The sequence below is a fragment of the Scyliorhinus torazame genome, chromosome 5 (assembly GCF_047496885.1).
Source record: "Scyliorhinus torazame isolate Kashiwa2021f chromosome 5, sScyTor2.1, whole genome shotgun sequence".
NCBI lineage: Eukaryota > Metazoa > Chordata > Chondrichthyes > Carcharhiniformes > Scyliorhinidae > Scyliorhinus > Scyliorhinus torazame.
In genome coordinates this window covers 174764125-174791304 of record NC_092711.1, presented here as the reverse complement: position 1 = coordinate 174791304, position 27180 = coordinate 174764125, and the positions used below count along the sequence as shown (strand labels likewise).

The following is a 27180-nucleotide window of genomic DNA, read 5'->3' as shown; positions in this document are numbered from 1 at the left end:
CAACAGGCCCAACTCTAACATGAGGTAATGGTCACTTTGCGGATAAAAGTAGAGGTTCTGAAGGTCTTCCTTGTTGACCAAGTACGGAAGATTCCCGAGGCCGGGTTCCAAGGAAATTACTGTCAAAGAAGGAGCCAGACTCCCGAGGCTGAATTCCACAAGAATTACTGTCAAAGAAGGAGCCAGAGTGGGTTACGTTTATACAGACTGATCACCCACATGAAGTTGTAAAAGTTAATGTCTTAAAGTTTCTTTGAATAAACTTTGTAACTTTAATAACAAAGAATTCTGTCTTAATTGCCTTGTCTGAACCAAAGTGAATTTGTTAAATGGTAAGTTGGGGGTGGCTGAAATCAATAAAGTTCCAGATAACAAGATCAGAAAACCAAAATCTTCAATTTTAAAACTTGCATTTCTATAGCGCCTTTCACAACCACAGGACGTCCCAAAGTGCTTTACAGCCAATAAAGTACTTTTGAAGTGTAGACCCTGTTGTAATGTAGGAAAAGCAGCAGCTAATTTACACACAACAAGATCCCACACACAGCAATGTGATAATGAGCAGATGATCTGTTTTAAATGATGTTGACTGGGATAAATATTGACCAGGACAGTGGGGATAACTCCCCTGCTCTTCTTCAAAATAGTGGCTGTGCGAACTTTTACATCCACCTGAGAGGGGCAGACAGGGCCTCAGTTTACCATCTTATTTGAAAGAAGGCTGTTCTGACAGTGCAGACTCCCTCAGTGCTGAGACGAGGAATGTTGGATGTGATTTTTGTCCTCAGGTCCTTGGACTGGGATTTGAATCCACAACCTTCTGACTCAGAGGTGAGAGAGCTGCCCACTGAGCCACGGCTGACACTTTCGACAATACAAAGTTAGTGGTAGAAATCTACTTTTTCAGTTAGCTGTAGAGAATAGATAAAGGCTTATATCAAAGATCATTTAATCGTAATTAACTAAAATTTAAAACCAATATATTAATCATGAGACTAAGAAATGCTGTGTTTGTGAATTGATCTGATAAGCAAATGTTTGCAAGTTGTTTAGAGTCTGCGAAGATCATGCTGCAAAAAGACCCTTTGTCTCACAAAGAACTTGGATGAAATCCTAGTTTTGTTTCAATGGTAATGATCAGTCAGCACATTGTATTTTTCCATTTGAAGAAAACCTTTCACAGTCACCTTTATCTCTTAATTAATAGACAGACATCTTGGTCGAATTAGATGAATTATAAATTATTTAAACCTGTAAAGGGGACAGAACTTTAAAGATAGTAATTTCCTTACGAGTTCAGTTCTCGTGATGAGACCGCTTACCTTTTTCTATTCTCGAATCACTTCAAACTATTTTCTATTCTATTTGCTAGCTTTGCAAACCACCATTTTCTCTTGTTTTAAATCACCCAGTCATTTTTGTATTTTAAATTCAATTCAACTTATCTGTATTTGCTAAGTACAAACAATCAATACATCTGACTAGCTGACTGCAGGGCTAGTCGGACCTTCCTAAATTTGTACTTGTGTGAAAATTGAAGCTTGACAGTAGACACTACTAGCCGACAAAAATAAAAGTTGCAAATTGCTTTTAACCCAAGAAGCCCAATCTTGAATTTCTGGTATTTGGTATATGGAACGGCATTACAGTTATACAAATAGATACAGAGATCCTACAGTTAGAAAAGGAAAGTTACCCGTTAAACCTCCAGTGCCTAAATCTAATAATAGAAACTCCCAGTCTAAATAACATGGATTTGACTTACAAATGTTAAAGTGTTGGTTTAGAGCCAAAGGTTTTGACTTCCCATTTGAGCCTCGGGCACTATCCTGTCTCTATTGCTCGGGTCAATGACAGCCAGACGGAGCTGAGGTTGAATTTAGCTGAGAATAACGGGGCCTGTGCACCAGATGGGCGTCGCACTAATAGAGAGACAGAAAGGTGCTGGAGGCCTGACTGGGAATTGGGCCTCCAACCAATTGTTTAATCGCTCACGCAGAGCTAAAGAGGAACTGCCTCTTTAAATACATATACAGGGAAGAGGCTGCAATGAAATCTGTCCCTTTTAACCTGCACAAAAGCAGGAGGCTCAGATTCACAGGCTGCAGGAGGAGACCATTTGGCCCATTGTGTCCCTGCTATCTCTTTGAGAGGACTCTCCCATTCATCCAACTGCTCTGATCTTTCCCCAGAACTCTGCAAATTCTTCCCATTCAAGTATTTCTCCTTTGGAAAGATACGATTGAATCTGCTTTCAGGCCGATCAGAACAATTCGCTGTGCCAAATAAAATAAAATCTCATCTCCCCCTCTGGCTCCTTTGCCAATTACTTTAGAGGGACTCACTTTCTGTTAAAGAGCCTGTCAACACCCCTCCCCCACTTTCCCTAAAGTACATCAATGTAACATGAAAAGGTGGCACAGTGGTTAGCACTGGGACTACGGCACTGAGGGCCCGGGTTCAATCACGGCCCTGGGTCACCGTCCGTGTGGAGTTTGCACATTCTCCCCATGTCTGCATGGATCTCACCCCCACAACCCAAAGATGTACAGAGTAGGTGAATTGGCCACGCTAAATTGCCCCTTAATTGGAAAAAGAATTGGGTACTCTTTAAAAAAAAAAAAAAAATTTTAATCAGTCTTGAAAAGTCCAGAAAAATCTAATAATTTTACTGAGAAAATGTTATTGATGAAACAACATGGTTTTAAAAAAACAGAAAATAACTTGATAATCAAAGACAACCAGAGTAAATATTCTGGACACAAATGGTTTCTCTGCTGCTCCTCTGCACCCTGCTCCCGTGCCTCCCCGCTTTGGACACAGGGAAACAGAGCCCCGGGGGTCATGTCACCATCAGCGCCGGTGTCTCTCCTCCTGGGCCCCGATTGGTTGGCGGCTCATTTCCCATTCACTGCTCCAGCACCTTCCTGTCTCTAGTGGGACGCACATGGCAGTTTCCCAACTTGGGCACAGGCCCCCAGCTCCGTCGCCTGGCTGTCACTGACACGAGCAAACAGAGAGACAGAAAAACAGGGCTGAAATAGGAAGCTGAAACCGGTGTCCTAAACAACTGTTAAGATCTCTGTAAAAATCAGTAGCATCTCCAAGAATTTCAAATTCCCAGTGATAGAATTACATCGCGGGTTTCATATTTTTAAACAAAAATAAACTTCAAAGCATATACAAAACAACAAAATTAAAAACCAGCACTGTGACCTTCACACTGTAGTTTATAAAGACTCCTGCTGTAACCTCAGTTTCACAGAATTCCCTTTAATTCTCCTCAGTATTCCAGCTATTCCCCAAGCTCCACGATTTGATGGGGATCCTTCCATTAGCTTTCGGCTGAACAACCCTCCAACTTTCCTTCAAGACCTCAAAACTGTGGACTCCTCAGTCCAAGCGTGAGCTTCACTGCCTTCTTGCTGAGGGATTTAAACATTAGAAACACCCCTGGTTCCTCATGGCCCTCTCGGCTTCTCGTCCCACAGCTGGTTCAAAGCTCCTGCTCCCACAGCTGGTTCACAGCTCCTGCTCCCACAGCTCCTGCTCCCACAGCTGGTTCACAGCTCCTGCTCCCACAGCTGGGTCACAGCTCCTGCTCCCACAGCTGGGTCACAGCTCCTGCTCCCACAGCTGCCTGCTTCCAAGTTAACTGCAGACTCTGAGAAACACCCAGAATTCCAACCAAGGCCCCACCCTGAATCACTTATCTCCATGGTAACACAGCACAGTAGCATAGCGGTTAGCACAATTGCTTCACAGCTTCAGGGTCCCAGGTTTGATTCCCGGCTTGGGTCACTGTCTGTGTGGAGTCTGCACGTTCTCCCCGTGTGTGCGTGGGTTTCCTCCGGGTGCTCCGGTTTCCTCTCACAGTCCAAGGATGTGCAGGTTAGGTGGATTGGCCATGATAAATTTCCCTTCGTGGGGTTACTGGAATAGGGTGGAGGTGTGGGCTTGGGTAGGGTGCTCTTTCCAAGAGCCAGTGCAGACTCGATGGGCCGAATGGCCTCCTTCTGCACTCTAAATTCTATGATTCTATGTCCAACAGATGCTGAAATTAATGGACTTTCAGCTTCAAAACCAACCTTCTGACCCGGAGGTCTGCATGAAGAATTCACCTCTGGAACAAAGACAGGACAGTAATTGTCAGGCCCAATGTCTCCAGCTAAAAGAGCCCAGCTGCCCTTTTACAGATCTTACCCTTCCAGCTTTGACTTCAAGTCAACATCGGCCACACTTTGTGATTGTGAATTCCCTGAGAGTGTTTCTGTAAGATTCTCAACCCAGATTTTCCATTTATCTTCCTTTTAAAAAAAATCTAATTCCCAAACTAAAAGTTATATTTCTGAAACATGAATTATGAAACAAGGTATTTGCAACATTTTCCCAGCAAAAATGAAAATGTATCACCCTCGTAATATCCTATTCGAATATTCCACCTTACAACGTGCTGTATATATTCACAACAGCCATGATCTTATTGAATGGTGGAGCCGCCTCAAAGGGCCAAATGGCCGACTCCTGCTAATTTAAACTCTGCAAATGTTCCTGTGTTTAAATATCTGATAACCTGCAATAGACAGAATAATCCCTCCATTGTCCCCATCACATTCACCAGTCTATCTTGCTATCAGCACACTGCTGAATTCCATGTCCAGGAATCAGTCCACTGAAGATGGAAACATTACTTCTTGCTGTGTTTTCTGAAAGTTTTTTTCTTCCAATAATTATCGTCCAAAGTTCCTTCTGCGAGAGGTGAGTCCTCGTTGCTGCTCAGATGTGAGTTTTCAAGTTCAGTTTTGAAAACAGTCTGTTCAGAGTTCACCTTTTGAACTTTATTTTCTTCCATGTGTGTAGTTTCCCCATTATTTCAATCCAAAGTGAATGTCCTGGTCAATCCCACATTTAAACTCTCTTCTTCTGGCTCAGTTGTAGGCGGAGCTTCATTTTTCAGTTCATTTCCCAGAATCCAACATTTTGGATTCTCTTTTGGAGACAGCAAGTTCAAAATGGCTTCTTTTTGTGTCAATAACTCGCTCATCCATTGGTCAAAATCTTCTTCAGCCACTTTAAGAATGTCATTCAAATGCTTTTTATGTGCAAGCAGAAAAGGTTCTGAGATTCCTGGTTGGAGAAAATGGGATCTTGGACTTCAGAAATAGAGGATTGAGAACAAAAGCAGGGACGTTATACTGAACCTTTCTAAAGCTCTGGTTCGGCCACAACTAGAGTATTGAGTCCAGTTGTGGGTCACCAGACTTTAGGGAGGATGTGAGGCTCCTCGAGAGGGTGGAGAGCAGATTTACCAGAATGGTTCCAGGGATGAGGGATTTTAACCATTAGGTTTGGCTGGAGAAGCTGGGGTTGTTCACATTGGAGCAAAGGAGGTTGAGGGGAGGTTTGATAGAGGTGGATGTGAGTATGACAGGTTTAGATATGATGGTTAAAGAAAAGCTGTTGCCATTAGCTGATGGTACACGAATGAAAGGGGGAACATATTAAAAGTTTTACTCATTGATTCAATGAGCTGATTGGCCTCCTTGCCTGCCGTAACGACTATGATCAGCTGCTCCAGTCTCCCCAACTCACGACTCCCTCATCCCTGGTGCCATTCTGGTAAATCTCCTCTGCACCCTCTCTGAGAACTTCACATCTTTCCTAAAGTGTGGGGTCCATATCTCGGGTTCCATTCTAGAGGGATAGAATTGAAAAGCGGGGAGGTTATGTTCAACTTGTTTAGAACCAGGGTTAGGCTACACTGGGAGCACTGTCAACATTTGTGATCTCCATTTAGGAAAAGGAAATAGAGGCACTGGAGAAGGTACAACAAAGATTCACAAGAATAATACCAGAACTGAGAGCATTTCACCCTCAGGAAAGGCTGGGGCTGCTTTTCTCTAGAAAAGAGAAGACTGTCGGGTGACCTGTTTTTAAAATTTATTTTTAAAATATAATTTTTTCTTAAGTTTAGAGTATCCAATTTTTTTTCCAATTAAAGGCCAATTTAGCGTGGCGAATTCACCTACCCTGCACATCATTTTGGGTTGTGGGCTGTGAGACCCACGCAGACATGGGAAGAATGTGCAAACAGCACACGGACAGTGACCCGGAGCCGGAATCGAACCCGGGTCCTCGGCGCCGTGAGGCAGCAGTGCAAATCACTATACTACTGTGCCGCCCTAGAATTAAGGGTGGCCTGATGGAAGTCTTTAAGATTATGAAGGGGTTTAATAATCCAATAGAGATATGACGAAAAACTGCTTTAGCCAGCAAGTGGTGAGGATGTGGAACTCACTACCACAGAGAGCGGTTGAGGTGAACAACATGAATACATTGAAGGGGAAGCGAGAGACATACATGAGGGAGAAAGGAATAGAAGGATATGTTGATGGGGGAGATGAAGAGGGGTGGGTGGAAGCTCATGTGGAGCATCAATACTGACAGAGACCAATTGAGCCGACTGGCCTGGCCCTGTGCTGTAGACTCAATGGAACAGAGACAAATGTATTTATTTTAGATCTACCTGTAGTGGGGGGAAATACACTTTACTATCCAGGATCAAAGAAATGTCTTTCGTCAGCTTTTGTGGATAATTTCAGTGGAAATGTGCTCGCTCAGGTTCAAAGAGCATAAGCCCACTGGAAGCAAAGTCGTGAGAACAGCCAGTCCAGCAGAAAGAAACCCTCCGACCCTCGCACGTCATCAAGTGTCAGAATGAACATGATTCAGTCCTGGATGTTATTAACAGCAGCAATAACAACAGAATCCAACCCCTGTCATCACTTATGAACTCGTTGGTGTCTCAGCAGGTTAGATGACTGTGTGAATCCCTTCCCACACACAGAGCAGGTGAACGGTCTCTTCCCGGTGTGAACTCGCTGGTGTGTTAACAGGGCAGATGAATCACTGAATCTCTTCCCACACGTCGAGCAGGTGAATGGCCTCTCCCCGGTGTGAACTCGCTGGTGTTTCCGCAGAGCAGATGACTCACGAAACCCCTTTCCACACACAGAGCAGTTGAATGGCCTCGCCCCGGTGTGAACTCGCTGGTGTGTCTGCAGGTTTGATAACTGAGTGAATCTCTTCTTGCATTCAGCGCAGGTGAATGGCTTCTCCCCAGTGTGAATACGTTGGTGAATCGCCAGTTTCGATGAGGATCTGAATCCCTTCTCACACCCAGAGCAGCTGAATGGTTTCTCTCCGGAGTGAACTAACTTGTGTGATGCTAAGTTGGATGAATTCCTGAATCCCTTCTCACACTCCGAGCAGATGAACGGCCTATCCCCAGTGTGACTGTGTCGATGAATTTCCAGCTGAGATGGGCGTCTGAATCCCTTCCCACAGTCCCCACATTTCCATGGTTTCTCCATGTTGCCCTGTGTCCTTGTGTCTCTCCAGATTTCACAATTAGTTGAAGAACACGTGTACGGTTTCTCCTTGCTATGAATGATGTGACACCTTTTGGAAGTGTAGCTGGATAAAGATCCTTCGACAGTCACTGTACTGGGACACTCTCACTTGGGTGTGTAGGTGTTGAAGCTTTTCCAGTGATACTGATTTTTAAAGTGGGCTGCATGGTGGCACAGGTTAGCAGTGCGGCCCACGACACTGAGGACCCGGGTTCGATCCCGGCCCCGGGTCACTGTTTGTGGAATTTGGAGATTCTCCCGATGTCTGTATGGGTTTCACCCCACAACCCAAAGATGCGCAGGTTAGGTGGATTGGCCACACCAAATTGCCCCTTAATTGGAAAACTATAATTGGGTACTCTAAAAAAAATTTTTTTTTTAAAGCAGACGAGCAGTTCTTATTCTAGCTTCAAAGACCAACAATATTCAGGTCATGATGAATGAAGTGACTCTGTCAGATCTTGACGTGAGGTTTGGTTTGAGATTCCTGTCTGTAAAGTCTCCTCTTCTAAATCCTGTAAAAGGAGTTAACAAAACTCAACTGTCAGTACAGAATAAAAATTCAGAACACGCAATTCTAATTTCCTACGGACATTATTTTTCTCTCCTTCCCCAAAGCCTGGAAATCTCCATCCCACACACTCTCCCTCCATTCTTACTCTGCTGTATCTAATATAGAGGGGGAATGAGACTAAAGAGAAAATGCTGGAAAATCTCAGCAGGTCTGGCAGCATCTGTAGGGAGAAAAAGAGCTAATGTTTCGAGTCCAATGACTCTTTGTCAAAGCTAACGGACAGAGAAGTGGGGAATATTTATACTGTGGAGTGAGAGTGAAAGATGAGGCTGATGGATTGTTTTACAGAGTCGGCATGGAGTCGAGTGATCAAATGGACTCCTTTTGTGCCATAAAGGCTCTATAACTGGAAATATATAATGTAGCTACGGTACTATATTACAAGACTAGAAATAATAAAAATGTATTTATTACAGAACCACCAATAATATATCAAATCTGTACCATATAACAACACAAGAGAGAATGAGAAAAGAAAGTGTTTTACTCATGATGGTGGAGGCTGGAGGAAGCTTAAGTCTTCATTCGCACAAAGCCCCACTCTGATTGGTTGGTGGACCAGAGTCCTTCCGGTCCTCCAACCTTCTCATTGGTTCATACTGCATTCGGAAGGTCGGGGCGGGCTCTATCTGGCACATGCGCAGACTCCCTTGTCCCTCGGACATGCGCGGTCCGCGGCCACGTACCCGCGCAGCGGATAGAGCGGTTTCTTTTGCGCGCACGGAATTGTGGGAACTGCGGCCGCCATTACCCATCCGGAGCCCAGTCTCCAAAATCCTGGCACTGGGATGGAAGGTGGGGGGCGTGACGTCAGCCTGACACAAAGTACATGTGTGTAGTCACTGGATTGTGACGCCCCCCCTTAGCAAAACAGTTTGTTAACTTCAGGTATAAAGATTTAGACACCTGGGTGACATATTGGGGAGGGCAATAGGTGAGAGTGAAACTGAACCCGAGAGCAACACCTTCAGGGAAGGAGAATTGGGCGTTGAGGGGTGGGATGGGGTCGGGGGTAGGGCGAGAAACTGGGAGACTGCGTTTCCTTTGCTGTATTTGGAAATAAATGTGTTCAAGGTACAGTTCAGCTTGAGACCAATGCTTCCTCTGCAGACATAATTTAGAATTAACATGGTAGCAGAGAATCAGCACTAAACTTTGGTTCCTTGTGTAAGAAGTTTTATTCTCTCTCTCTCTGAGATGCACATTGCTGCTGACAATTTTAGGTACAGAATGGCAGAGAACATTGCAAAATCTCAGGCTTTGATTCTCCATCAATTTTCTCGTAGGGAGAACAATATCAGCAATGGAACAGTGAAGCTGATGTGGACACAGGTTACTTCCTTACCCTGAAAGAAGCTAGGTATGGCTTTATCACTAACAGCAAAATGCAAGGTTATGAGTATTTTCAGACTCGGTCGAAGATGATTTCAATATTGTGGAAAACACTCATTTCAGGTACTTTCGTATCAAATAGACAACTCACAGTGAGGCAAAGGAGTCATTGTGGCCGAGTTTCAAATAGACAAAATATTAGTGGCAGATACCAGAACAAAGGTATGTCTGCTGACAAGTGATGTGAAAATGATAATATGGGTCTTGGATGGTAACCGTAGGCGGTTGAACCCGGGAAATACACAGGGGTGATTAATCGGTGTTTTCAACATTGATTCTCAGTATCATTATGTAATGAATTGTTCCCAACGAAAGAATCGCGTTTTTCAAATAACCCATCAAACATAATCTTCTGAGGCTGAGAATGATGATGGTGACTGTTGTGGGACAACCCAGTCCCCACCAGGAGAGACTCAGGATCAGGTTTCAAAGCTTTATTCCGACGTATGAAGGGAGAAATCAATCTTATAATAATAATCTTTATTGTCACAAGTAGGCTAACATTAGCACTGCAATGAAGTAACTGTGAAAAGTCTCTCGTCGCCACATTCCGGCGCCTGTTCGGGTACACAGAGGGAGAATTCAGAATGTCCAATTTACCGAACAGCACGTCTTTCGTGACTTGTGGGAGGAAACTGAAGCACGTGAAGGAAACCCACGCAGACACAGGGAGAACGTGCAGACTCCGCACAGACAGTGACCCAAGCTGGGAATCGAACCTGGAGGTACCCTGGCGCTCTGAAGCAACAGTGCTAACCTTAGTGAACCAGATGGCTTTTAATGACAATCTGCAATGGTATCATCGTCATCATTAGACTTTTAATTCCAGATATTTTATTGAGTTTAAATCCAGCACCTGTCATAGTAGAATTCGAACCCGGGTCCCCAGATCATCACCCTGGGTCTCTGGATTACTCGTCCAGTGACAATACCACTTTGTCACCGCCTCTCCAATTAATAAAGTCAAAGATACTATCTGCTTTATTAACTGCTCTCTCAACATGCCCTACCACCTTTAATGACTTATGTACATATACACCAAGGTTCCTCTGTTCCTGAACCTCCTTTAGAGTTTTTCCCTTTATTTTATATTGTCTCTCCATAGTCTTCCTGCCGTAATAAATCACCTCTCACACTTCTGTGAACTGAACTTCATCTGCCACTTGTCTGCCCAATCCGCCAACCTGTCAATATCCCTTTGATGTTCGAGACTATCCTCATCACAGTTGACAATGTTTCCAATCAAACCCTGAGCGCCAGTCTGGGTCATGAATATATATCAGGAAGAGCAAGGGTCCCAACACTGACCCCTGGGGAAATTCCACTGCAAACCTTCCTCCAGTCTGAAAAACAACCATTTATCACTACTCTCTGTTCCTGTCACTCAACAATTTCTTATCCAAGTGCCGACTTTCCCTATTATTCCATGAATTAGATTTTTCCTCACAAGTCTGTTGTGTGATTCTGTGTCAAATGTCTTTTGAGAATCCGTATACACCACATCAACAGTGCTGCACTTATCAACCTTCTCTGCGCCCTCCTCAAAACACTCCAGCAAGTTATTTAAACATAATTTTCTCCTAATGAATCCAGGCTGGTTTTCCTTAATTTTCCTGCACTTGTCTAAGTGACTATTGATTCAGCCCCAAACTATATTTTCCAGAAATTTCCCTACCACTGAAGTCAGACTGACTAGTCTGTAGTTGCCGGCTTTATCCTCGCATCCCTTTTTGAACAAGGGTGTAACATTCATAATTCTCCAGTCCTCTGGCACCATCCCTGTGTCTAAGGAAGACTGGAAAATTATCACTAGTGTCTCTGCAATTTCCACTCACTTCCCTCAGTATCTCTGGATGCATCTGGTGCTGGAGCCTCATCTACTGTCAGTAAAGATGGTGTTTCTACCACCTCAGAATTACAGATTAATACAGAGCAGACGAGGCCCTTCAGCCCATCGTGTCTGCACCAACACATGAAAAACACCTGACCTGCCGACCTAATCCCATTTGCCAGCACTTGGTCTGTAGCCTTGAATGTTAAGGCATGCCACGTGCCAATCCAGGTACTTTTTAAAGGATGTGATGCAGCCGACCTCTACCACCCTCCCAGACAGTGCATTCCAGACCGTCACCAACCTCTGGGTAAAAAGGTTTTTCTTCAAATCCCCTCTAAACCCCCTTTCCCTCACCTTGAACTTGTGTCCTCTCATAACTGACCCTTCAACGAAAGGGAACATCTGCTGCCTATCCACCCTGTCCATGCCCCTCATAACCTACATACATCTATCGGGTCGCTTCTCAGTCTTCGCTGCTCCAGCGAAAACAAACCAAGCCTGTCCAATCTCTCTTCATAACTTAAATGTTCCATCCCAGGCATCATCCTGGTGAATCATTGGAACGTCCCAGTGTGGTGCCATTCATTGAATACTCCTTTGTCAAATTACTCCTTCCAATCACCTCACACTTTTCAGGGTTAAATTCCATCTGCCACTTTTCCACCCATTTAACCATCCCGACTATATCTTCCTGTAACCTAAGACTCTCAACCTCACTGTTAACCATCCGGCCAATCTTTGTGTCACCCGCAAACTTACTGTTCCTGCCCCCCGCATAGTCATCTGTCATTTATATAAATAGAACATAGAACAATACAGCGCAGTACAGGCCCTTCGGCCCACGATGTTGCACCAAAACAAAAGCCATCTAACCTACACTATGCCATTATCATCCATATGTTGATCCAATAAACTTTTAAATGCCCTCAATGTTGGCGAGTTCGCTACTGTAACAGGTAGGGCATTCCACGGCCTCACTACTCTTTGCGTAAAGAACCTACCTCTGACCTCTGTCCTATATCTATTACCCCTCAGTTTAAAGTTATGTCCCCTCATGCCAGCCATTTCCATCCGCGGGAGAAGGCTCTCACTGTCCACCCTATCCAACCCCCTGATCATTTTGTATGCCTCTATTAAGTCTCCTCTTAACCTTCTTCTCTCCAACGAAAACAACCTCAAGTCCATCAGCCTTTCCTCATAAGATTTTCCCTCCATACCAGGCAACATCCTGGTAAATCTCCTCTGCACCCGCTCCAAAGCCTCCACGTCCTTCCTATAATGCGGTGACCAGAACTGTACGCAATACTCCAAATGCGGCCGTACCAGAGTTCTGTACAGCTGCAACATGACCTCCCAACTCCGGAACTCAATCCCTCTACCAATAAAGGCCAACACTCCATAGGCCTTCTTCACAACCCTATCAACCTGGGTGGCAACTTTCAGGGATCTATGTACATGGACACCTAGATCCCTCTGCTCATCCACACTTTCAAGAACTTCACCATTAGCCAAATATTCCGCATTCCTGTTATTCCTTCCAAAGTGAATCACCTCACACTTCTCTACATTAAACTCAATTTGCCACCTCTCAGCCCAGCTCTGCAGCTTATCTATATCCCTCTGTAACCTGCTACATCCTTCCACACTATCGACAACACCACCGACTTTAGTATCGTCTGCAAATTTACTCACCCACCCTTCTGCGCCTTCCTCTAGGTCATTGATAAAAATGACAAACAGCAACGGCCCCAGAACAGATCCTTGTGGTACTCCACTTGTGACTGTACTCCATTCTGAACATTTCCCATCAACCACCACCCTCTGTCTTCTTTCAGCTAGCCAATTTCTGATCCACATCTCTAAATCACCCTCAATCCCCAGCCTCCGTATTTTCTGCAATAGCCTACCGTGGGGAACCTTATCAAACGCAAAATGATGAACAATAGGGGACCCGGGACTGATCCCTGTGGTACACCACTGGACACTGGCTTCCTGTTACTAAAGCAGCCGCCTGTCATCACCCTCGGTCTCCTACAGCTAAGCCTCCTCTTTCTCATTTATTAATTCTTCAAGTGCACCAGTTACCTCCTCTCTTACCTCGGTCTGGGTAGAATCTTCTTCCTTTTTAAAGACAGATGCAAAGTACTCATTTAAAACCTTCACTATTTCTCTTGCCTCCACCTGCAAGTTCTCCTTTGGTCCTTCAATACCCAGCCTGATTCTCCATTGTATTTCTACCTGAGATCGTTCATCTGCGCAATTCATTTTTCTGATCTTCACCTCTATCTCCCTCACCATCCAGGAAGCTCTGGATTTATTTATTTTATATTTCCATCAAGAAATATACCTTTTTCTAGTTCTTCCTGTTTTTACTTTCGATCTACCTGTAGTAGCAGTAAAACCACCATTTGCCATCCAGGATAAAATAAATGTCCTTCACCAGCTTTTGTGGTACATTTCAGTGGAAATGTGCTCTCCTAGGTACAAAGAGCATCAGCCCACTGGAAACCAGCCAGTCCTGCAGAGAAAAACCCTCAAACCCTCCCACTTCAAGTGTGAAAATGAACATGGTTCAGTCCTGGATGTGATTAACAGCAGCAATAACAGCAGAATCCAATCCCTGTAACCACTTGTGAACTTGTTGATGTCTCCGCAGGTGGGATAACTGAGCGAATCCCTTCCCACACTGAGAGCAGGTGAATGGTCTCTCCCCAGTGTGAACTCGCTGATGTTTCTGCAGCTGGAATAATTTACTGAATTCCTTCCCACACGGAGAGCAGACGAACGGTCTCTCCCGAGTGTGAACGTGCTTGTGTGTCTGCAGGTTTGATAACTGAGTGAAGTGCTTCCCACACTGAGAGCAGGTGAATGGCCTCTCCCCAGTGTGAAGGCGCTGGTGTCTCTTCAGGTTGAATACCTGAATGAATCCCTTCCCACACTGAGAGCAGGTGAATGTCCTCTCCCCAGTGTGAATGCGTCGATGAATTTCCAGCTTAGATGGGGCTTTGTATCCCTTCCCACAGTCCCCATATTTCCATGGTTTCTCCGTGTTTTGGGTGTTTGAATTTCTATCCTTGACTGACAGTGATGACTTTTGTCATCTCCTTTTACAGGACATTAGATTGGATGTTGAGTCAAGATAACCGAGTGAATCCCTTCTCACACTGAGAGCAGGTGAACATCCTCTCCCCAGTGTGAACTCGCTGGTGTGTCAGCAGGTTCGATGAAGTAGTGAATCCCTTCCCACATTGAGAGCAGGTGAACATCCTCTCCCCAGTGTGAACTCGCTGGTATCCCTTCAGGTCGGATAATTGAGTGAATCCCTTCTCACACTGAGGGCAGGTGAACAGTCTCTCCCCAGAGTGAATGCGTCGATGAATTTCCAGCTTAGATGGGGCTTTGTATCCCTTCCCACACTCCCCACATTTGCATGGTTTCTCCATGTTTTGGGTGACCTCGTGTCTTTCCAGGTTGGACAATCAGTTGAAGCCTTGACCACACACAGAACACGTGTACGGTCTCTCCCTGCTGTGAATGCTGCAATGTTTTTTCAGGTTGTGTAACTGGTTAAAGTTCTTTCCACAGTCAGTGCTCTGGAACACTCTCACTCGGGTGTGTGTGTCTCGGTGCTTTTCCAGTCACACTGATGTTTAAAATCTTTTAAAATAGACTCAAAGGCCGATGATATTCAGGCCCGGATTAATCGAGTGACTCTGTGAGATTGGGATGTGATCATTGAAATTTCTGGCTGTAATTCCTCCTCTTCTAATATCCTGTAAAAATAATTTACAAAAGACATCACTGTCAGCACAGGCTAGAAATTCAGAACAGACAATTCTAGAGAACATTCTTTCCTCTCTCATTCCCCAAACACTGTAAATCTCCATCCCACACACTCTCCCTCCATTCTCACTCTGCTGTATCTAATATTCACCCTCCCAATTCTCCTGAAGATGCCGATTCAGGCTAATTGACAGATCCATGCTCAGTGCTTTCTGTCCTGGGCACAGAGATCATAACAAATAGGAGCTGCAGTCAACCATTCAGCCCATCAAACCTGCTCAACCATTCAATCTCATTGGCCGATCTACCTCAGCACCATTTTCCAAAACTAATCCCCATATCCCGCGATATCTTCAATATCTAGAAATGTATCAATGTTGGTCCTGAAAATACTTGATGACTGAGGCAATGTAGGACAGTGTTCCTGTTCTCTCTGTCGCCTAACTAATGGCGGCAGTTAATGTGCAGATTTTCTCAGGGAATGTGCGGGGCATCCATCACCCTATCAGAAGGAAAAAGATCCTCTCCTTTCTTAAGGAGAAAGTCGACATAGCTTTATTACAGGAAACCCATCTGGATTATGAGGAACACTTTAAATTGAGGCGGGATTGGATGGGGCAGTTTTTTTCACCTCTTTTTCATCGAGTAGCAGGGTTGTGGCAATGCTTATTATACACTATCCAAGCAGTCAGGGTAACTCTGCCGATTACAATGTGCATGTCAATTTCCTTTGTGCCGGTCCCTCCATCTCCCGTCCCTTTCCCTCCTCGTTTCTGGGTCCTTTCCTGGGCCCTTCACTGTACAATGGGAGTTATCTGTTATTTACAAGTGGACGGTGCCCTCCCATCCCCCCATTGATGAGCCTCCTCCCTTCCACCCCGCGCACTCCCTGTCCTGTTTTAAACCTTCCAATGGGGGTTCCTCTTCTTGTGTTTTTGTTCTAGGCTCTCTGGTCTCTGTGTCAGTTGGTTTCTGGTTGTCCCTCCTTGTCCCAGTAGCCCCCCCCCTTTCCTGCCTGCTCCCTGTGATCCCGTTGGCTCCCGTACACCCACCTCCCTCCCCAGTGTTCCATCGGCCGCTGGCTTCAAACAGGTCCTGGAACAAGTTGGTGAATGGCCTCCACACTTTGTGGGAACCATCCTCTGACCCTCGGATGGTGAACTTGATCTTCTCCAGGTGGAGAAATTCCGATAGGTCTGCCAGCCAGTCTGAGCTGTGGGTGGTGCTGCTAATCGCCAGCCGAGCAGGATTCTCCAGCGGCCGATTAGAGAAGCAAAGGCAAGGGCGTCCACCCTCTTCCCCATGAATAGTTCTGGCTGGTCCTATACCCCGAAGACTGCCATTTGTTGGCACGGCCCCACCCTCATAACCATGGACATTGCCTCTAAATAGGCTGCCCAGAATTTGACATGTCTGGGGCATACCCAGAACATGTGGGCATGGTTTGCCAGGACCTGCTGGCACCATTCACATTTGTCCTCCATCTCCGGGAAGAACCTGCTCATTCGGGTTCTTGTCAGGTGTGCTCTGTGCACAACATTCAGCTGCATGAAGCTTAGCCTTGCGTAGAAGGTGGAGTTGGTCCCGTTCAGTGCTTCGCTCCAGAGTCCCCACCCTATTTCCGTCCCTCGCTCTTCCTCCCATTTTTCCTGGGTTTCGTCAAGTAAGGAGCGCATCCTTATTAAAAGTTGTCCGTACAGGTCCACAGTTTCCCTTCCCCAGACTGTCTGCGTCCAGTAACTCCTCTTGCATTGTGCTTCTCAGGGTTCCTGGGTATGCTGCTGTCTCCTTGCGGAGAAAGTTTTTGACCTGGAGCTCATCCCTGTTTGGTAGGTCCAGTCTGTCCGTCAGCACCTCTAAGGTCGCTAGTCTATTTCCCGTGTAAAAGTCCCTAACCATCAGTGTTCCCCGTCCTGTCTCCATCTCTTGAAGGTGGTGTTGAGAATGGCTGGTGCAAACCTATGGTTGCCGCAGATGGGGGCCATGATGGACACATCGGTCAGACTGAAATGCTGCCACATCTGGTTCCAGGTTTTCAGGGTAGCTGCCACCACTGGACTTGAGTGTTTTGCTGGCGGGGATGGGAGTGTTGCCGTGGCGAGGGCCCGGAGGGTCATTCCTGTACATGAGGACTCGTCCATCATCAACCATTTCATGTCTGGGCCCTTTACCCATCTCCTCACTCTTTCGGCCGTGGCTGCCCAGTGATAGTATTGCAAGTTCGGGAGGGCCAAGCCTCCCATGTTTCTTCTCCATTGTAGTACTGTTTTAGGGATTTTTGAATTCGTGCCCCTCCGCACAAACAATGTTAGGTGAGGTGGGTTGACCATGATCAATGGACCGGATTATGGGACTAGGATGGGGAGTCTGCCTCTGTGAGTGCTTTTTCTGAGGGTCAGTGCAGACTTGAAGAAGCAAATGGCCTCCTTCTGCACTATCGAGATTCTATGTCATCTATGTTATTTTAATTCGACTATGCTGTTAGTGTGTTTTGTAATATTTTGGGGTATGCGCCTTGCATTGTTATTCTTCTGTTTTTATATAATCTTACCCCCTTTCCCCGTTCACTATGTTAACCTGTTAACTGATCTGGCATTTCATCTAGAGGCTCTGGTCGCTCAAATATCCTGCTCTGAATTAATTCTGCAATGTGTTGCTTGTATTTATGCGGCAGTATCAGTTGTTCTACACTGTACCCATTTTCCATCAATATTTCTGTTATTCTGTTGCATTCATTATTTAAAAAATGGTAAAAAACATAAAAGAAATATTAAAAATCTGTCCAACTCATCCTTGAATATATTCAGTGACCCACAGACTCCACTGATCCCTGTGGAAGAGAATTCCATAGACTAATAGCCTTATGAGGGAAGAGATGACTGGAAATATATAAATAGCGACAGTACAATATTACACAACCAGAAATAATAGTAAATGTACTTTATTACAGACCATAAATAATATATCTAATTTAAAACCACTAGACATATCTCTAGCCGATATTAATTTACTGTCCCATTAAATGTCAGCCATCTCCTGGAGAAACCAGCCCTTCAATTGTGATAAAAGAAAATTACTGTGGGTGCTGGAATCTGAAATGAAAGAGAAAATGCTGGAAAATCTCAGCAGGTCTGGCAGCATCTGTAGGGGGAGAAAAGAGCTGACGTTTCGAGTTTGATGACTCTTTGTCAAAGAGTCATCGGACTCGAAACAACAGCTTTTTCTCTCCCTACAGATGCTGCCAGACCTGCTGAGATTTTCCAGCATTTTCTCTTCCTTTAATTGTGAACATCAGGAAAGGGACCATCCTTTAATTTATTTTTTTTTTTTAAAAATGCATTTAATTCAAACTTGTATCAAAGTAGGTTACAGCAAATAAACACCCCGGGAAACATTCTTCCCAACAATCAACTATATGGTTTGTACAGATCCCCCCCGCGACGAACAGCTCCTCAAACATGGTCACAAACATCCCCCACCTTTTCTCAAACCCCCCTGCTGCACCCTTAACTCAGACTTTCTCTTCTCTAACCGCAGGAAGTCGTGCAAGTCACCCAACCGCGCTGCTACCACCGGTGGCGAGAGACCATCCTTTTAGCCAGACAAATAAATGTGTCAAGCTGAGGGAGCAAAGGATGGCAATGTCTTTAAGAGAGAGAGAGACCTGGGCCAAGCTTTGCAGAGTCTGCACCCTCCCTGGATTCACTTCCTTTCACTTCAGTTGCTGCAAGTGACCAATTGAAGGTGAGAATGAGAAAAGAAATGGAAAGGGGGGAGAAATGAAAGTGTTTCACTCACAGATGTTGGAGACAGGAGGATGTTTCCTTCACTTCCGCTGTGACATCACAATGGGCACTGCCCGAATCAGCCAATAGGAATTACTCTATTCCGCGCTGTCGTCACCGGGTTCCAGTGCGCAGCCCGGCGCTCCCCACCCCCCACCCGTTGTTTCGCCCGCCCCTTGAACAAGGGGGAAAAGAAACCGACAACAGAACCACCTCGAGAGAAGGATTCCAGGCAACCGGCTGACGGCCAGAGCGAGAAGCCAATCGGTGATCTCCCCGTGCCCATGACTGCGCATGTCCAAGGGAGAGGGGAGGCTGCGCATGTGCAAAGGGTAGCCCGCCTCCTGACCTTTTACCTGAGGTATTGACCAATGGCAAGAATTGTCCTCCTTTCTGGTCCTCCAGCTAATCAGCTCGGGCTTTGTGTGACTGCTCGATTGAACGTCACAAGAACGCAAACTTCCTCCCGTCTCCAACATCTGTGAGTAAAACATTTTCTTTTCTCCCCCTTTCCATTTCTTTTCTCATTCTCACCTTCAATTGGTCACTTGCAGCAACTGAAGGGAAAGGAAGTGAATCCAGGGAGGGTGCAGACTCTGCAAAGCTTGGCCCAGGTCTCTCTCTCTCTCGCTTAAAGACATTGACATCCTTTGCTCCCTCAGCTTGACACATTTATTTGTCGAGATCTTCTCAGAAGCCCAAATACGACATTCATGAACCCTGCCGCTGCCCAGCTTGTAATATAATTAGGAGCCAATTTAGCTCAGCTGGTTAGTGATGCAGAACAAGGTCAGACTGGTCCTCCCTCATGATTGTTGAAAGGAGGGCAGCACGGTAGTGCAGTGGTTAGCACTGCTGCCTCATGGCGCCGAGGTCCCAGGTTTGATCCCGGCTCTGGGTCACTGTCCGTGTGGAGTTTGCACATTCTCCCCGTGTTTGTGTGGGTTTCACCCCCACAACCCAAAGATGTGCAGGGGAGGTGGATTGGCCAAGCTAAATTGTCCCTAAATTAGAAAAAATGAATTGGGTACTCTAAATTAAAATAAAAAAATGATTGTTGGAAGGATGCCCTCAAGATTTCTTGCAAAAACTTTAGGTAGCAGTTTCAAGTCAACATTCCGAAAGAAAGATTGGCTAATAAGAGACACACTCCCGTGATCCTTGTCCGCTTCAGAATCAAACACATAAACCTCACAGAGAGTCGATGGCAGCATACTTGAGTCAAAGTGATAATACATACCCACAAATAGATCCAACAGTAAACCTCAAATCCCCTATAAAACCCACACCCACGGCCATGTGGTCCCAGCGCTTTACCTGGCTCAAGCTCCTTCATGGTCTTTGACATCGCTTCCCTAGAAAGAGTAGCGTTAAGAGCCTCATGCTGGCTTTCTGAGGCCTCCGGGAGATTCAAGGAAGAGAAATAATGCTCCACACCGCCAACACATCACCAGACTGCTCAGACCTGTATAATCCTGCATAGAATTCCCGAAATTTTGGTTTATTTCCTCCGTCTTCATGACCCTTTTCCCTCTGCCAAGCCGCACAGAGAAAATCGCTCCAAAGTCGGCGTTTGTATTTGCTCAGGTTGCTCCCAAACTCGTACAACTTCTGCCTCGCAAACTTTCAACTTTTCTCAACCTGCTGAGTAAATAGGGAGTCTTGCTGCGTTAACCTCCTGCAGCAATAGCTTACTTGGGCCTCCTTATAATCCTCCTCGGCGTTCGCCAAACAAACCTCCAGACGCCGCTGGTTCTCCAACACTTGCACCTTTTATTAGCAGGGTAAGAAATTATCCACCCTCCCCCACCCGGCATGAACTTCACACGGCTGAAGGGGGAAATACCAGGGGCCGAGTTAAAGAAAAGGAAGAACTCAAACTCTTCCTTAAAATGTGCAGTAAATAAAGTACCTCTTATCAGGAAGGCATCAAACCTTCACGTTCTTGACTTGGGGGTGAGCCCTCGAGCAGAAGCTCCTGGAAAATGGGGGGGGGGGGGGGGGCGCGCGGGCGGGTGAGGTGGATTGGTGCAAAATTATAATGTTTCCTGTGTTGCAGGAGGACACCAGGTGTCGGATTGTCTTCGGCACAGAAAAGCCGTTGATTCTAGTATGACATTGATGTGGGGCTGGAAAGAACGTAAAAGCTCCGCCCCTCAGGTTCAAAGTTTTCCAAACATCCACATAACCCACCTCCTCACAAGCCGAGGCTACGCCCTAGCTTGAAACGGGGGGTGGGGGGGTTCTTGGTAATTGGGAGCTTATCTACCAGAGGATATAAGTGGCAGTTGAAGTCACCGTCCACAAAAATGTTAGTTGAAGCTAACTTTGCGAAATCCACAAAAGCCTTCGTAATTAACTCCGGGAGTAATTTGGGGATCCATAAGCATTCATTATTGAAACAACATCTCCATGCACCAAACCTCTAATGACCACATATCTATCTGCTTTGTCCTTTGTTCAGGTTTCAACTTTGAAAGGGATATTTTTATTCATAAAGATTGCCACACCCCTGCTACTTGATGAAAAAGGGGCAAAAAAACCTGCATCACCCAATCCCGCCTCAATTTAAAGTATTCCTCATCACAGAATCCCTACAGTGCAGAAGGAGGCCACTCGGCCCATCAAGTCTGCACCTGCCTTTGAAAGAGCACTCTACTTAAGCCCATGCCTCCAGTCTATCCGAGTCACCCAGTAACCCTACCCAACTTTTTTGAACACTAAGGGGCAATGTAGCATAGCCAATCCACCTAATTTGCACATCTTTGGACTGTGGGAGGAAACCTGAGATCCCGGAGGAAACCCACAAAGACACTGGGAGAATGTGCAAACTCCACACAGTCAGTCACCCGAGGCCGGAATTGAACCTGAGACCCTGGAGCTGTGATGCACCAGTGCTAACTACCGTGCCACCGTGTCAACCCCAATTGAGTTTAATCTAGATGAGTTTCCTGAAATAAAGCTATGTCGACTTTCTCCTTAAGAAAGGAGACAATCATTTGCCTTCTGATAGGGCGATGGATGGCCCATACATTCCCTGAGAAAATTTGATGATTAACTGCCGCCATTAGTTAGGCGACAGAGAGACAGGAACAGATTTTCACGCCACAATCGGGCGTGCGTCATTACCCCCTCCTCCAACTCACTTTACACCAGAGGCACCAAAGTTTCCCCAAACTGCTCCTTTCACAGATAAAAGCCCCGTCGGTACCAGAGTAGGATAAAGTCAACAACACATAAACCCTCCCATAATAACAAAAATACAAAAGAATCACGACCACAATAGATCCAAGGGGACATTCCTCAATAAGACTGAGGACCCGAAGGATTAACCCCACGGCCAGACTGTCGTTACCCTCAGGATACCTTCTCCAAAATGAGGAGAAGAAAAGTAACTTTTGTAAATTGTTTTTACAGGATATTAGAAGAGGAGGAATTGCAGACCGAAATCTCAAACGTCACGTCTCAATCTGACTGAGTCTCTCAATTCCTTGTAACTGAATATCACCGGACGTTGAATCTAGAAGGAGAAATGTTTGTCTTTTCTGTCTGCTTCAAAAGATCAGTGTGACTGGAAAAGCCCCGAGACACACACACATACCCGAGTGAGAGTGTTCCAAAGCACTGACTGTGGAAAGAGTTTGAACCAGTTTCACTGACTGAAACGAAATCACACCATTCACAGCGGGGAAAGACCGTACACGTGTTCTGTGGACGAGGCTTCAATTGATTGTCCGACCGGGAGAGACACGAGGACACCCCCACCCTGGAGAAACGGTGGAAATGTGGGGACTGTGGGAAGGGATTTTGGGCTCCATCTCAGCTGGAAGCCCATCGACGCAGTCACACTGGGGAGAGGCCGTTCACCTGCTCTGTGTGTGGAAAGGGATTCATTCAGTTATCCGCCCTGCAGAGACATCAGCGAGTTCACACTGGAGAGAGGCCGTTCACCTGCTCTCAGTGTGAGAAGGGATTCACTCAATCATCCAACCTGCGGACACATCAGCGAGTTCACACTGGGGAGAGGCCGTTCATCTGCTCTCAGTGTGGGAAGGGATTCATTCAATCATCCGAGCTGCGGACACACCAGCGAGTTCACACTGGGGAGAGACCGTTCATCTGCTCTCAGTGTGGGAAGGGATTCATTCAATCATCCGACCTGCGGACACACCAGAAAGTTCACACTGGGGAGAGGCCGTTCATCTGCTCCGAGTGTGAGAAGGGATTCCCTACTTTAAGGAGACTGCGGAGACACCAGCGACTTCATACTGGGGAGAGGCCGTTCATCTGCTCTCAGTGTGAGAAGGGATTCATAGAATCATCTGATCTGTTGAAACACCAGCGAGTTCACAGTGCGGAGAAGCCATTCACCTGCTCTCAATGTGAGAAAGGATTCACTACTTCATCGAGCCTGCGGACACACCAGCGAGTTCACACTGGGGAGAGGCCGTTCATCTGCTCTCAGTGTGAGAAGGGATTCACTCAGTTATTCAACCTGCAGAGACACCAGCGAGTTCACACTGGGGAGAGGCCGTTCACCTGCTTTCAGTGTGGGAAGGGATTCACTCAATTATCCCACCTGCAGACACACCAGCGAGTTCACACTGGGGAGAGGCCGTTAACCTGCTCTTAGTGAGAGAAGGGATTCAGATATCCATACACCCTGCGGGAACACTAGCGAGTTCACACCTGGAAGAGGCCATTCACCTGCTCTGAGCAGAAGAGACATTCAGTGATCCGTCCCAACTACGGAGACACTAGCGAGTTAATTCTGGGGAGAGACCATTCATCTGCTCTCAATGTGGGGAGGGGTTTTGTGATTCATCACACCTGTTGTTACTCCAACAAGTTCACAAATTACAGATGTTGGCTCCGTTGTTATTGTTTCTGCTCTCACTGACATCCAGGACTGCATTTTGTTCATTCTGACATCTGGTGAATGGTGATGATTGGAGGGTTTCTTTCTGCTGGACTGGCCGGTCTAACACCTCTGCCTCCGGTGGGCTGACCGTTTTTGAGCCTCGTTGTGATTACCTGGTTCCAAGTTTGACGAGGGGCACAGAATGAAAAGGTGTTTGCACGTTGGAAGATATTTAGTTCCCAAAGCAGCCATGTTGCCATGAAGATGGGCTATGGTGGTTACAGGGTTCTTTTGTCTAATTTATCTGGGTGTTTCTCGCATCTTTGTACCATTGGAACATAGGAGCAGGAGTTGGCCATTCAGCCCGTTGAGCCTGCTCCACCATTCAATACGATCATGGCTGATCATCCACTTCAATGGCTTTTTCCCCACACTATCCCCATATCCCTTTGTGTTATTGGTATTTAGAAATCTGTCAGTCTCTGCTTTAAACACACTCAATGAAGGAGCTCCCACAGCCCTCTGGGGTAGAGAATTCCAAAGATTCACAAGTTGTAGATTTCTATTGATCAAATGATTACCCCGTTCTATTCCCGTACGTACCCCTGTCGGTTTATTTCCCTCAAAAGCCCAACCAATTTCCTTTGGAAATATTCCATCATCTCCGCTTCTTCCCCCCTCGTAGGAAGTGGATTTCAGATATTTCCCAAATACTGCCAAACTCTGGTTCAATGCTAAGATTTTCTTCAAATGTAAACGAGAATCAAAGGGATAAGAAGGAGGCCATTAGGCCCACCATTCCCATGCTAGCTCTTTGAATGAACAATCTAATTGGTCCCATCACCCTGCAAGTTTATTTTCCTGCACCCTGCACAATCTATCCAGTTCTCTTTTGAAAGTTACAGGAGAATTTACTTCCTGCACCATAATGGGGCTGGTTTAGCACACTGGGTTAAATAGTTGGCTTTTAAAGCAGACCAAGGCAGGCCAGCAGCACGGTTCAATTCCTGTACCAGCCTCCCTGAAAAGGCGCCGGAATGTGGCGACTTGGGGCTTTTCACAGTAACTTTATTTGAAGCCTACTTGTGACAATAAGCGATTTTTATTTCATTTTAATTTCATTGTCAGGCAGTGAATCTCAAATCACAACAAGTCATTCTGTTTTAAATCAAATACCTTCATGAGATACTGTGTTTGGATTTTCACAGGGTATTTGAAATGAAGTGAAAGACATGGTTGTTACATAAAATCAAGTCTCAGTCTTTATGAGTGATCTTCATGAGTGGACCGAGTGTGATATATCCAAGGTTGGGAACTAGTTCTAAAAATAAATTACATTTATTATAGTGGCACAATGGCATAGTAGTTAGCACTGTTGCCTCACGCCACCAGGGGCCCATGTTCCATTCTGACCTTGGTCACTGTCTGCGTGTGGATTGTACATTCTCCCCGTGTCTGTGTGGGTTTCCTCCCACAGCCCTAAGATATATGGGTTAGGGGGATTGGCCCTGATAAATTGCCCCCCCCCCCCCCCAGTGTCCAGGGGTATGCAGCTTAGGTTATGGGTGAGTGGATATGGGGTGAGTTGAAGGGTTGGTGCCGACTCGATGGGCTGAACGACCTCCTTCTGCACGCAAGGGATTCTATATCTATTTCTATAACATCTTTCGTGACCACACAATCTCCTAAAACTTTTTACAGCCTTTGAAATACTTTTGAAGTGCACCCACTGTTGTAATGTCGGTAATTCTGCGTATGCCTCATTAATAATATTTCTTTTTAAAAATCAATCACTCGTCCAACTTCACTGTTATAAGTAACAAGGTTAAGGAAGCCATGTTAAACTCTGAAACGTGACTGGACCTTTATTTTAAAAATTCATTCTATATAAACCAAACTGTTTCTCGAAACTGATGAATGAGGCAAAATTGTTTAAAACAACAAATTGTTCCAGAATTTTGTAAAGCTACAGGGTATCATATCCTGCCAAAGTCTGGCTCAAGTCTAAGACTCATTGTTCAATCCAATCAAAGTTAGTAAGAAAGAAAGTGATTGTCTTCCATAAAACAGTCTTTTTCAACCACTGGATATTGTATTAACCAAATGTATTAATTAACGATTACTGTATTAATTAGCTACCAGTTAGTATCAGATGACTGATTAAGTAATGAGCCTTAATTGAGTGACAATTAAATAATCAAAAATGAATCAGTAGTTACAGTAAGAGACTGAGGTTTATTTGCTGTAAAAATGCAAAAGCTTAATTGCTGTGTATGTAAGATATGTGCAATCATGATAAATGTTCGGGCAAGAGAGACCTTCAAACTCTGATTAGCTTCAACATTTGAAACTGTCTGAATAAGGGATTGTATAGAATCAGATAAAGCGACAGTATGAAACAGTTCTATTGTATTCCTGTCTGAGATAATGAGAGAAGGTGGAGTCAGTAATTGGGGATCCAATTAAATTAATCCAGTGACCAAATTGACCAATGGCCATGTTACAACAGGCCCAACTCTGACAAGAGGTAATGGTCACTTTGGGGATAAAAGTAGAGATTCTGAAGGTCTTCCTTGCTGGCCAAGTACTGAAGATTTCCAAGGCCGAGTTCCAAAGAAATTACTGTCAAAGAAGGAGCCAGACTCCCGAGGCTGAATTCCACAAGAATTACTGTCAAAGAAGGAGCTAGAGAGCGTTACGCTTCTACAGACCGATCACCCACATTGAGTTGTAAAAGTCAATGTCTTAAAGTTTCTTTGAATAAACTTTTAAATTTAATATCAAGCAAATTCTATCTTTGTCTTAATTGCCTTGTCTGAACCAAAGTGAATTTATTAAATGGTAGGTTGGGTGTGGCTGAAATCAATAAAGTTCCAAATAACACGATCAGACAACAGAAATCTTAAATTTAACAACTTGCATTTCTATAGCATCTTTCACAACCACAGGACGTCACAAAGTGCTTTCCAGCCAATGAAGTACCTTTGAAGTGAAGTCACTGTTGCAATGTAGGAAACACAGCAGCCAATTTACACACAGCAAGATCCCACACACAGCAATGTGATAATGAGCAGATTATCTGTTTTTAGTGATGTTGATTGAGGGATAAATATTGACCAAGACACCGGGGATAACTCCCCTGCTCTTCTTCCAAATAGTGGCTGTGGGAACTTTTACACCCACCTGAGAGGGGCAGACAGGGCCTCAGTTTAACATCTTATTTGAAAGAAGGCTGTGCAGACTCCTTCAGTGCTGGGACCAGGAATGTTGGATGTGATTCTTGCCCTCGGGTCCCTGGACTGGGATTTGAACCAACAACCTTCTGACTCAGAGGTGAGAGAGCTGCCCACTGAGCCACGGCTGACATTATCGACATTGCAAAGTTAGAAAGGGAAAGTTACCTGTTAAAACTCCCACCCTTTGTCTCCCCTCTCACCCACTTTCCCTAAAGTACATCAATGTGACATGAAAAGGGGTGGCACGGTAATAATAGAAACCCCAGTATAAATAACAGGGATTTGATTGACAAATGTTGAAGT

The 27180-nt window shown here is 45.3% G+C and overlaps 2 protein-coding genes and 1 long non-coding RNA gene across 3 annotated transcripts in view; 2 read left to right on the top strand and 1 right to left on the bottom strand.

Annotated features, from left to right (window-relative positions):
* LOC140422386 (uncharacterized) overlaps positions 1–27180 on the top strand; it is a 151420-nt gene that overhangs the window by 40537 nt on the left and 83703 nt on the right. Inside the window, exon 3 of the mRNA XM_072507406.1 lies at positions 23562–23581. Coding sequence (XP_072363507.1) covers positions 23562–23581 — 20 coding nt within the window. The remainder of the gene's footprint in view (positions 1–23561; positions 23582–27180) is intronic.
* Positions 2683–8672, bottom strand: LOC140422416 (uncharacterized). Its single transcript, XR_011947446.1, has 2 exons — positions 8474–8672; positions 2683–7927 (listed from the first exon to the last, which is right to left on the bottom strand). It is a non-coding gene; the product is annotated as an uncharacterized lncRNA (long non-coding RNA).
* Positions 22511–26430, top strand: LOC140422399 (uncharacterized; the record flags this gene model as incomplete). Its single annotated transcript, XM_072507428.1, has 1 exon — positions 22511–26430. A coding segment is annotated over one exon (903 nt), but the record flags the coding sequence as incomplete, so codon positions are not given.